The sequence below is a fragment of the Electrophorus electricus genome, chromosome 8 (assembly GCF_041902795.1).
Source record: "Electrophorus electricus isolate QZ-2024a chromosome 8, ASM4190279v1, whole genome shotgun sequence".
NCBI classification, from domain to species: domain Eukaryota; kingdom Metazoa; phylum Chordata; class Actinopteri; order Gymnotiformes; family Gymnotidae; genus Electrophorus; species Electrophorus electricus.
The window spans coordinates 5,499,881-5,511,451 of record NC_137504.1 but is presented as its reverse complement, the minus strand read 5'-3'; the positions used below and the strand labels follow the sequence as shown (position 1 = coordinate 5,511,451).

General features: G+C 38.4%; 2 protein-coding genes and 1 long non-coding RNA gene across 4 annotated transcripts; 1 reads left to right on the top strand and 2 right to left on the bottom strand.

The window, feature by feature from the left end:
• Window positions 1-75: 75 nt before the first annotated feature.
• Window positions 76-2,575, bottom strand: clic3 (chloride intracellular channel 3). The gene is made up of 6 exons (XM_027003754.3): window positions 2,246-2,575; window positions 1,578-1,687; window positions 1,329-1,454; window positions 1,083-1,189; window positions 796-971; window positions 76-561 (listed from the first exon to the last, which is right to left on the bottom strand). The coding sequence occupies exons 1-6, from the start codon at window positions 2,279-2,281 to the stop codon at window positions 391-393; spliced, it is 726 nt and encodes a 241-aa protein (XP_026859555.1). The 5' UTR covers window positions 2,282-2,575; the 3' UTR covers window positions 76-390.
• A 2,602-nt stretch (window positions 2,576-5,177) lies between these two features.
• LOC113573457 (uncharacterized) lies at window positions 5,178-9,380 on the bottom strand. Of its 2 annotated transcripts, none has more exons than XR_003410205.3 (6): window positions 7,921-9,380; window positions 7,470-7,584; window positions 7,068-7,302; window positions 5,987-6,038; window positions 5,683-5,839; window positions 5,178-5,589 (listed from the first exon to the last, which is right to left on the bottom strand). It is a non-coding gene; the product is annotated as an uncharacterized LOC113573457 (long non-coding RNA). The 2 variants fall into 2 exon arrangements; XR_003410207.3 differs by having other exon boundaries at window positions 5,987-6,035.
• fut7 (fucosyltransferase 7 (alpha (1,3) fucosyltransferase)) lies at window positions 7,080-10,511 on the top strand. The gene is made up of 2 exons (XM_027003725.3): window positions 7,080-7,212; window positions 9,391-10,511. Exons 1-2 carry the CDS (start codon window positions 7,185-7,187, stop codon window positions 10,467-10,469), a joined length of 1,107 nt encoding a protein of 368 aa, XP_026859526.2. The 5' UTR covers window positions 7,080-7,184; the 3' UTR covers window positions 10,470-10,511.
• Window positions 10,512-11,571: the final 1,060 nt, after the last annotated feature.

Below are 11,571 nucleotides of genomic sequence, written 5' to 3'. Positions count from 1 at the left end.
TACAATTGTACGTTAATAGGCTTTAACTGACAAACTAAATAGCTGATGAGTTAAGCATTTTTAAAATCCACATAATTTCAAATGTACAAAGTTTTATTTATTTATAGTGTTAGTTGTTTTATTGGTTAATAAGATAAAGCACCACGATGAAAAGGTGTAGTCTCCACATACACATGATTATTTAATGTGTAAATATGACTAGTGGCACAGAACAAAACAGGCAGGGAATATTCACAATACACAGCCTACATTATACAAAAAACTGCCTCGACCTACATCTCCCAGATTTTTGCATAATCCATCATATCATTTAGTATGCATAAATTTTGTCTTAAAGCTTTCCAAGAAAATTTCCATACCAAAACCCCACCCATACCCCCTATTCTCAATCTAGTTCTTCTTGTTGAGATATTTGGCCACAGAGTGGTAGGCCAGCAGAATCTCAGCATCGTTAGGGCATGTGTTGCGAAACTGTTCCTTCTGGTAGGCTCTCTCCAGGTACTTATTCAGCCCAGTGAGTGCTCCAGGGATCTCAAAGTCACGATATTTCCTACATACAACCTGAAAGAGAAGGAAGTGGCAGTATATAAACACAACAGATAACAGTGCTAAACAGATCACACCTCCATAAATTCACACAAGGATGTCTGCTGTTGCAATCATTTGGTGAACTGGTTGTACTGAATATCAAATATTCTAATTTAGATGCTTTAATTTACTTTAATTACAACTGCTGTATTATATGTTATAGTTGATGAATAATGAAAGGGGGTGACAGACAGGACATTTAAGAACCTTGACAATATGTAGCTTGGGGAGAAGATTACAGTCAGCGAGAGTGAGGGAGTCCCCATCCAGGTACTGTCGGGTGGATTGGCCTGCATTGGGGTTCTGGTCCAGCTCATGCTGAAGAGGGGTAAGCAGGTACTGATCCAGCTTCATCAGACTCCTTAGGAATTTCTTTTCTAGCACTGAAAATTTATACAGTTCAGGACTGATGGCACAAAAGGGTAGCTACGTATGCACAAGGAAAAAAGGACAACATGTGAAACATGCATGCTCCGTGAAAGAATGGTTCTCACTGTCGTTGAGTCCAGGATTGGGGTTTTTGATGTAAGCTGAGAATTTGTGGAAAATGTCATCTCCAGCACGGTTGGACTCCTTATAGCGACAGCACAGTTTGGGATATCTGTTATGACAAATGTGTGCCGGACAATCATTAGTCTCTGAAGACAAGTTTCAAGTTCTCAGGCCTGGACTGTGATTATACTGCTTTGCTTTTGCATGTTCCTGGTTAATAATACAAATTTGAAAATGGTTTCTCTCACTTTGGGGGTGCCAAGGTCTCCTCCAGAAACTCCTCTATCTTGTTAGTGTCAGTATGCACTTCTCCATTATAGAGGAGAAAAGGGGGCTGGGAACCTGGAGCTAGGTCCTTCAGAACCTCTGGAGCTCTACCAAAAATCAATGAAAACATAATGTTTTCATGGACCATAATGTTACTTTTGAAGATACTGCTAGGTGTGCAAAGATACCCACATTTAACTCTTGACTACTTATTACTTTGTATCTCTCACCTCTTCATATCCACAGTAGTGAGAGTGAAATTAACCCCTTTCATCCAGAGAATCATGAAGAGGCGCTGGCAGAATGGGCAGTTGCCAACTCCTGCACCATCATCACTTGCCTGTGGGAAAAGTAGTGTAACGTCTTAAAATTAAGGACAGTTTTAAAGCGCACAGAGAAATAACACATCTGCAAACACGCAAACGTTAAAGAAAATGACTTCACTCAGCCACTCTTGTCATGGTTTTTATAAATAGACTTATCTGTGCTCTCTTGCTACAATTCCTGTTTGTTTCTTTCATTCTGATTTGTATATGCCCAGGATGAGGTGGCACTGTCTTCCTGAGTTTCTGTTTTGAGGTTGGTGACCTTTATGCTATTGTTGTTGATTATTAAAATGATTCCATCACAGGTTTGTCAGGAAGTGCGAGCATTTCCACCAGAGGTCATAGCACAGCACAAACCAAGCTGCTGTTGTCAAGTTAAACAAGTGTCAAACCTTTATCCTATTTTTATAAGGAATCATTCACAGTATCACATGATTGCAATTGATTCACATTCTAAAATGATGAATTAATACTTTTCCCAGGCAACACCCTTACCCAAAAACAACAGGAAGTAATCATTTTTAGACAGCACTGTGGCAAATAGAGAATAATGCAATGAGTTGCTCTCTGACCTTGATGAATAGTTCAATTTTTGGTGCCTCTGCCATCTTTCAGGTCCTCCTGTCTACCTCCTCTTTGGTCTTTCAGATGTCAAATGTCAAGCTCATTCACCAGCCAAGCCAGAAGCCTCTTTTACATCCCTGTGCCAGACAGATGTGCGATATCCAGCTATATCCAAACTCTGGTGTCTTCCGGGGTAGTCCTTTAAGTTTTAGTGTGCAAAATCTCAAGCTCATTCAAAATGTTCCAATGCTTTTGCTCTTTAAATTTCCAGTACACCTCCTCGTCTCACTTTTTCTCTTTCCTTTCTCTGTGTCTCCGTGTCTTGCACCACACCCCATCAGTCTTGAGCATTTAGAATATCTGCCCACCGGACCGACCAGTTCGACCTGTCTCTTCTACCCATCTTGTCTCTCCTTTTCTGCTGCTCCAATCACTGACATGCCAAAAGACTTGTCAGTGCTTTTCTTCTGGCTTACTCAGATATGTCTCCACCATCCACAGACTGACATGACTACTTTCTATGGTCTCTATTATGTCTCTGTGCTGCACAGTGGTGTCTGGATTCGGCCTATCCTGACTACTAGGACTGTAGCTCTTCTAAATAAGATATGGATCTGTATTTTTTACACCATAGGCATAGACTTTGAATTTACATGTTGTGTGTCAGTGGAAAAGCCCATAATCACAAATGCTAATACACATAAAATGTCCACTGTAATCTGGGGTCGAAAGCTTTTATGTTAGCGTTATGCTACATCAAATTAACAGCCTTCAGCGTAACCTGTTTAATTAAAGTGAAAATGCAACCTAAATATCACCCTTATTCATTCTCTTTGCAAGAAATAATTTTGGAATTCATGGGGCAAAGTTTAGTATTCTCACGCATATGTTTGGAGTAAAGCATGTTTGTTCATTTCAATAAAGAAACAAATGAATGAATCAATTAATAAATCAATCAGTCTATCTATCAATCAATCCAAACATGCTCTGCCTATAGTTCTGATTTGAGTGTGACAAATGCATGCATCACATCCATGTTTACGTTTTAATGTTATAAATTTTTTGCAGCTAAATATGATTTGCATGTTTATTCTTATGAACAAATTTCTTATTATTAATATCTTTCTTATCTTCATACCAAGGTATTTTGGAATTTAGCTAGATGGTATATATAAAAGAACTGCATTATGTTAGCTGAAGTTGACTCCAGAGACTTTACCTCTTAAAACCACACTAAGATTCGTCAAATTGATGCATGAGATTTGATTGGTTGGGCATGAGACTGTTAGATCTTTTCCAAATGCACAAGGCTCACAGCCAGTGCGTAAAACTTGAGAGGTATGTGTCTCATAATGTCAGAATATTTTTGCAAGCTACTCTATGCTTACCATATTTTCCTAATAAATATATGTATAAATATGACCAGATTCACACTCTAAAAATACAACACTGCAGGTTCTGTACGACATCAGAAGAGGGAACTGGGAGGCAAGAGGCTTCCTTTCAATGTGTCAGAGGAAGTGATGTTACCTTCCACTTCTGCTTGCAGATACTACAGAAAGGCCCCACGCTTAGTTCATTTCTTCAAGCTTGTAAAACTCTTTGACTTGTTAATCACAGAACGTGAAGCTGTCAGTTTCTAGTTTACAGGTCATTCTTTCCCATCACTCCATTCTTCCATAAATTGCAATTATTCCAACTAGACTAATTAATGTTATTTAGTTAATTAACTATTTATTTACCTGTTCATTTTCAATTCGAATATATTCCTATACACTGTTGCGATCTATAGTTTCACATTGATTTTGATGTTAATATGATAATTCTGTGGTTTGTTGCTATCTCAGTTTTTTCCCTTGACTCTTATTGAAATGGAATATTGATGAAAAATGAAAAATAAAAAAGGAAATGTAAAGTGACCACATAATTTATAGCCAGTCTTGACTCTTCAGCGTAACAAGTAAAGGGGCTGAATAATGATAATATAGAGGCTTAAGAATAATGATAATATAACGATAATATAGAGGCTTAAGAATAATGATAATATAATGATAATATAGAGGCTTAAGACTTTATTTCTACTTTCACTTAGTCATGTCTTCAGCCTCTGTATTTTTATTATTCATCACCCTTGTTGCACACTTTATTGTGTATTTAATAATAATAATAATAATAATAATATGTTTAATTTATATAGCACTTTTCTCAAAATCAAGGTCTCTTTAAAATACCAGTACAGATGGATTTGATTTTGAATGGATGTAATTACTATTTTTACCTAACAATCTAAACTTAATCACCCATAATGAAAAACTTGTTTTAGTTGGACCTGCTGACAATACACAAGAAGACTTTGAAAAGACTCTGAATAGACTTTTAAAAGATTGAGAACATCTCACATCTAAAAACAATGTGTTATTACTCACAAAGATTTAGATAGAGCCTGCTTGGTATATGTTAAACAGCATATAAAGGACTCTGGAAACATGTGAAAAATATTCTTTAGTATGGTGAGACAAAAACTGAACTCTTTGGGCAGAACAGCAAGCACTGTGTCTGGAGAAAAAACACTGCACATCTCTCATCTAATACTATCCCTACAGCCAAACATGGTGATAGCAGCATCGTAGGGAACATGATCATATGTTGCTTCAGTGCAACTTAACAATAGGGGTTAGTGTATGTTCCACAAAAGTGACATGAGGACAATATAATGTTATGCATTTTGTTGGACTTATTATATAACTAACTAAATAAATAAATAAATAAGTAAAGAACAAAATTAAAATGAGAATTAAATGATTGACAAATGAAATAATTTAGTTTAGAAACAAAAGAGTTAATGATCTAAATTGATTTAATTAAAGCTTTAATTTTTTTTGTTTTATTATTAAAACAGTTAAATCATATTTGATGACAGAATACAGATCTAGTGTCAGGAATATTGATTTCCACTCTCTCTTTTTCAGTTACCTCTTTAAGCAGAATAATACATTTGTCACAGATTTCAGTTTTTCCATCCTTGGTTCATCTGACAGGTATATTTTTTCAAGGGTCTTATCTGTCTGTACAGCCTGGTAGCCTCAGCAGTGTTATGACCAGCCTCAAGACCATTTTCCACCATTGTCAAAATACAGAGCTCATAAAGGTTTGAGCCACATGGAATGTCAGTTTTCTAAATGCAAACATATTCTTCCAGAACAATGTCCAGTTTGTGAGAGTACACAAGATGGAGGTAGTCTCCTGCTTGGTAATGCTCTGGTACATGATTCATTAGGAAAGGTTTGCCATGATGCAAGTCATGGCCATCACAATCTGGCGGTTCCATGTTCTTCTCAGTGTCTGATTTCTACTGTAAAATAAGATGTCCATTAAAACAAGTTGCATTCTCAATAAGGTGACTTCACAAAAATGTGTTTGTGTGTGTAAGAGAGAGAGAGCTTACCTGAATTATACCAAGAAAGCAGAAGTGAAACCCTTGTCAACCACATCATCACTGAAGTCCCCTACTGACCAGGAACTCCTGGAACAAGTCTCTCCAGTAGTCTGTCTCCTATAGTCTCCCCACTAGCTTGCAATTCTCTGATTGGCTGTATTCCTTCCTTGAAAGACAAAGAGACCGTGAGTATTCATCATCCTCATGCAGAAAACATTGTAATATCTTAATATGCACATTCTCAGTGTCAAGATCCCAATATTTCAAGATCATGCTCTTAAAGGTTGGCTTCCAGTTTAAGATTTATACATACTTTTCATTATTCAATTATCCTGCTGCTTGATTGGCTGTTGCAAAGATACCTGCTAAGTAGACAGTCAGAGAGATTTTTAATTGATACATGTACAGTTACAAAACAGCATACATATCAGACAAATTGAGTAACCGGACAAACCATACAAAGAGGGTACACACGAGCAAACAGAAATGCACACATTTCGGTTACAGTTGGTAACAAAATAAATAAAGAAGTTTTCATGGTTTTAGCACTTTTTTGGTGAGGCAATTTTCAGACAATAAAATATGGACTTGGGAAGATGACATGAGTCACTGTATTTTTACCCCATTAACTGTCAGTCACATATTTTGCCAGCAATAAAATGAAAACAAACAAACAAACACACACACACACACACCCAAAACTATAAAACAAGTCATACTATGTCCTAAACCAGATAGGTGAGTCTGTGTGAGTACTGAAGAACTTAATGCAGTTTAAATCGAGTGTCTGAAAATATTACTGTGTATTTGGGTTGAAATTGTATTCAGTGCAATAAATCACCACAAATACAAAAAACTACAAATACCTCATTCATTCCTCTTTCTCTCTACTTGTCTGTGACCAAATCATATAGTAAAGCTAATCAGTATCAGACTGTTTCCCATGTGCTGGTAATAATGCTCACCTAGCCCTCATCTCATAACTTTATTTCACTTTATACCAGTGGGGCAGAAAGAGAAAGTATTGCTACATAGGCCTTGCAATGTATGTTACATGCACCCTGTCACACACACACACACAAACACACACACACGCACACACACGTGGGCATACAGGAAATTAGAGGGTGCTTTCCACACTACTCAGACCACAATCCACTATGATCAACACAGAGAACAGAGTTGACAAGCAGCAGATAAAACTAAACAGGATTTCAAACAGGGCCCGTAAGGAGCTCAAGTCACCATAGACAAAACATTCCACATTCAGCGACCTCATGTCCTGTTTGTTACATCTAAAGTTGTCGCACTTGTTGAGGTCTCAACATTTGAGAGAAATTGAGAAATTGCGGAGAAAGGGTGCTATGGAAAAAAAAAAAACAGGAAATACTTACATATCTCATCATCATTGCCACCGCATTAGATGACATTTCAGCAGCGACACACCTTTTCGTCTTGTGACCTTGCCGCTGTTTAACCACTTCGGTCCACATCAGCATCTGCAGCTACTGATGTGTTCTACCCAGATGTCTCATCCAGGTAAGCACAACCATAGCTCTGACTTCTGTAGAATATGTGCAGGAAGCTGTGTGTGAGGCTGTGCTCAGTCTCGTAGTCCTAAACCTGACCCTAACCAAGAAAATGATACATCATTACATTATAGTCCTGGTTTGCTTAAAATTCACGCCCATAAAGTTACAATAGAACCAAAATAGGTTTGTAAAAGTTGAAGTATAATGCATATATGAGTATATATAAGTCTATGGGCTTAATGCACGTGTCGTGGTTGTGTATACCTGGTGGTATTTTTACCGTCTGGAAACACAGCAAGAAGTAATAAGATAGATAAAGGAGTCAGAACAATTCCTGCGCTACACATACCAGTGAAGGTACGCTGCACGTTTCCGAAGCCTGTATCGAAATGTAATAGAAAAAAGGTTTAGTTTTCAATGTACTCTGTTCTGTCGCGGCGATCCGAGTGTCGGATCTTGTAACATCACGTTCTGTGTTTAGTTCCTTTAGATGGCTTTAGTTCATATTGTGTTCATACTTCAAACGAACCGCAGCAGAATTCGTGAATTCGTTTAGAAACGGGAGATCCACATGCTCAGGCGGTCTCGGTCCGCTTATTTGATGCGCACCAGAGTTCGAAAGGAAGAGTTCACACTTATTCTAACAGATCAATCGCACCAGGGTTCGTTTTAATCGAATCAAAGTGATCAAGTCAGAACACAGCTTTAATCTCACCTTGCTGAAGTCCCTGGTCTCGGCACACGCTTTGGTACCAGCTCACACTCGTGACAATATTAGTTTTAATGTTATAGTAGCCCTACTTCGACTACATTTTCTTTTGAACACTTGTAAAAAAAAAAATGTAGAAGTAGTAAGAATTGAAGGGTAGCCTCCAGTGAAACAGGATGGTTCGTACAGAGGTCCTTCATCAGCTGTGCAAGCAAAGTGATTCTAAATTCTAAGAGGTGAAACCAGATTATGTTAGCAAAGTTTTCTTACGTTTAATTGCTGCCATAGCAATAACTGGCAATGTACACAGATATAACATTAATGACCATTAGCATTAAATTACGCTGTTAATGGGAACAAATCCTTAATTCACATGGTCAGAAGGTGTTCAATGAAGCAATCAGAAAGCCTGCTCTTGGTTTCTCCAGTGTAAAGATTATTACATGTAACAAGAGATACAACAGACCATTCCTTCAGAAATGCCTGAAAAGGAATGGGTGAGAACGATCCTTTTGTGCTAGTTATTGTAGTGGCTGTATATTAATACATTTTATCAGGCTTATCTGGAGCACTTGCAGGTCACATTACCACAGTTATTATTCGACTGATCATGTATCTCACATTTTACAAGCATGCCTTTGATTGTTTTGTCCTATCTGTAGCAGATTAATGGAGGCTCCTTAAAAAGGTATACAGAGTAGATAGAGTATATATCAACCTACAGGATTCTGAAGTGTTTAAGCATTAAGTCACTGTTTTATTTGTAGGATGAGAAGTCCATATCTGGGTAGAAATTCCATGTTCTTCCTGTAGGTTTATAAGAGCTGGTGGTATTTAAACCAGAAGTTCCAGACTTAACTAATACATCTAAAAAAAATATCCTGACGTCAGGATGCGCTATACATTCTTCGAGAGGTGGGTGGAATTTGGAGAAGGAAGAAATCAACAGCTCTTCAAATATGCATGGAGCAATACCAAAAATGTCATCGGTGTATCTCAGGAATATTAAGGGTACAGATCCAGTAGCTCAACAAATGTAATAAAGTGGTTAACATAGTACGGGGACTTAGGACAGTCCCATTTATCTTGTATTTGTGAGTACTACTCAAAGTAGAAGGCAATGGTGAAGCAGTTTAAAAACAAGTTCTGACAGCCTTATGAGAACATCTAGGAAAGAGTTCTTCCTAAGGTCATAAACCATCATCAGTAGGGATGCATAAACTTTTAAAGGAAGGGAATTTGCAGGTATCCAAGGATTTGTAGAAAATGTGAAGTTTTCAACATAGGTAATGCTAGGCAAGAGTTGAACACTTAGTTGAAAAATGGAGGTAAATGACAAAACATGACACTGACAAGATTTCTTTGTGCTGGTTGAACCAAATTAATCTAAAACTAACACTGTTTAATTTTGCAATATTTTCTCTATGCTTACACTAATGCATTCTAATGTTCAATTATATAATCCTCACTCCCCAGTGATGAAAAACCAACTGACGTTCATCGTACAACTGAAGCTTTGGCAGAAAAAGCAGCTCCTCCTCCTCTCCTTTGTTCTATCTGGCATTTTTTTAAAGTGGATGCTCCCTTTTCAGAGCCATGAAAACCTTTTTTACAACAGCAGCCACAGTGCAGGGAACATAACTATCCTACTGTGGTACTGGCCTTTTGGCGTTCAGCACAACCTGGAGGGCGACATCTGCCTGGAGAGTTTTGGAATCTCTGGCTGCCATCTGGTAGATAACCGCACACACTACCCCCTCGCTGAAATAGTGGTGTTTCATCACCATGAGCTGAAGTTGCAAGTCCAGACGTTGCCTCTCCATCTCCCTCGGCCAGCCTCTCAAAGATGGGTCTGGCTGTCTCTGGAAGCCCCGGAAAACAACGGCAATATGAATCAGTACGCGGGCCTCTTCGACCTGACCATGTCATACAACCCTGCTGCGGACATTACAGTGCCGTATGGGAAATCTGTGCCCAAGAAGAGAGATGGTGAGGAAGGGCCTGGCGACTTCACCCTCTCAACAAATAAGAGTGAGCTGGCCTGCTGGGTGGTCTCAAACTACAAGAAGTGGCACAAACGGAGCACAGTGTACAAGCAGCTGCAGCAGACCATCGCGGTGCAGGTGTACGGCGAAGCTGTGAACAGGCCTCTGGATCAGGGGTCGCTGCTAACCACCATCTCACGCTGCTATTTTTACCTGGCCTTTGAGAACACAGTCTCTCCACACTACATCACAGAGAAGCTGTGGCGAAACGCCTTCCTGGGGGGTGCAGTGCCCGTGGTCTTGGGACCTCCACGCAGCGACTATGAAGCTGTGGCACCACCACACTCTTTCATCCACGTGGATGACTTCGAATCCACAGACGCCCTGGGCAGGTTCCTAACAGAACTGGCTAGAGATGCAGAGCGCTACAAGTCATACTTTGCATGGCATCAGAGCAACAGTATCAAACTTTATACAGACTGGAAAGAAAGACTCTGTACCATCTGTGTTGTTTATGATAAACTGCCATACCACAAATACCAGGGCTTGGAAGCATGGCCAACTGATTGATAAAGGACATAGATCTCGCACATTACATTTTCTTCCTTGTGAGTTCGGAGTGGTCTGTGTCTTTATTACACAGGAAGGTACCTTTATAGACCAGGCACGGTTAAGCTTATCCACAAGTAAAGAAGAAAACCAAAAAAACAAAAAACACACAAGTTAAAAAAAAAACCCACGACACTTTCCAAAAATCAAGCAATGATCAAGGGGTCTGGATTAATGTTTTAGTACCATCGGTTACCGCACACTACTTATGGGCAAGGACTTGGCAACTGAAACCAATGAGGGAGGGCAGAGAGAAACCCTTACCAGTTGCACTTTAATCCACAGGATGTCAAGTGTAACCACCAAAAAAAAAAAAAGCTTGCAAGTAGGTTGCGTAACAGATCCATAAACTTACCAGGGTAATTTTTATTAAAAAAGGAAACACTAGACTTGCCTCAGACAGTCCCTACCAGTCTTGACAAGACATCTGTTTCCTCAAAACATTCATCACCCATAAATGTTTTTTGTTTTTGTTTTTTAAAAGGAAGACATTACAATACTTTGTGCATTTTTTTTTAATATACTCTAAAGGACAATATAGTACCAGACTGTAGAATTGTGCTTCAATTGCTAGCATTCAAATTATGTACCCGTCAATTGCCAGAAAAGATTTGTACAGGAATATTTCAATAAATTATCAAATTAGGCTTCATTTACAATGCATGTGAGAAAGTATAATGTGATAATTAAGGCACAAACATCTACATTAACAAATGCAGGAATGATTCAGCTGTGAGAAAGGAGAGCAATGTCTGATGCCCTTCCAGAGCCCACTTATCCATTTTAAAAAACCTACCCAGGCACTGTTAAAATGCAACATGTCAAAAGTCAGCAATTTGTCCAGAAACGGCTCTACTCAATACTGCATATGCTCATTATCAAATACCGAAAAAGAGAAAGGGAATCTGTACATGAATAAAGGGTACAAACATTTAAAGTTTAAAAAAACAACAAAAAAAAAAAAAAAATCAATCATGCTTTCAAATAAAACCATGATTTGTGTGCAAATATATTTCAAACAAAGTTTAGACTCATGCATTATAAATCAAGTTGACATACCATG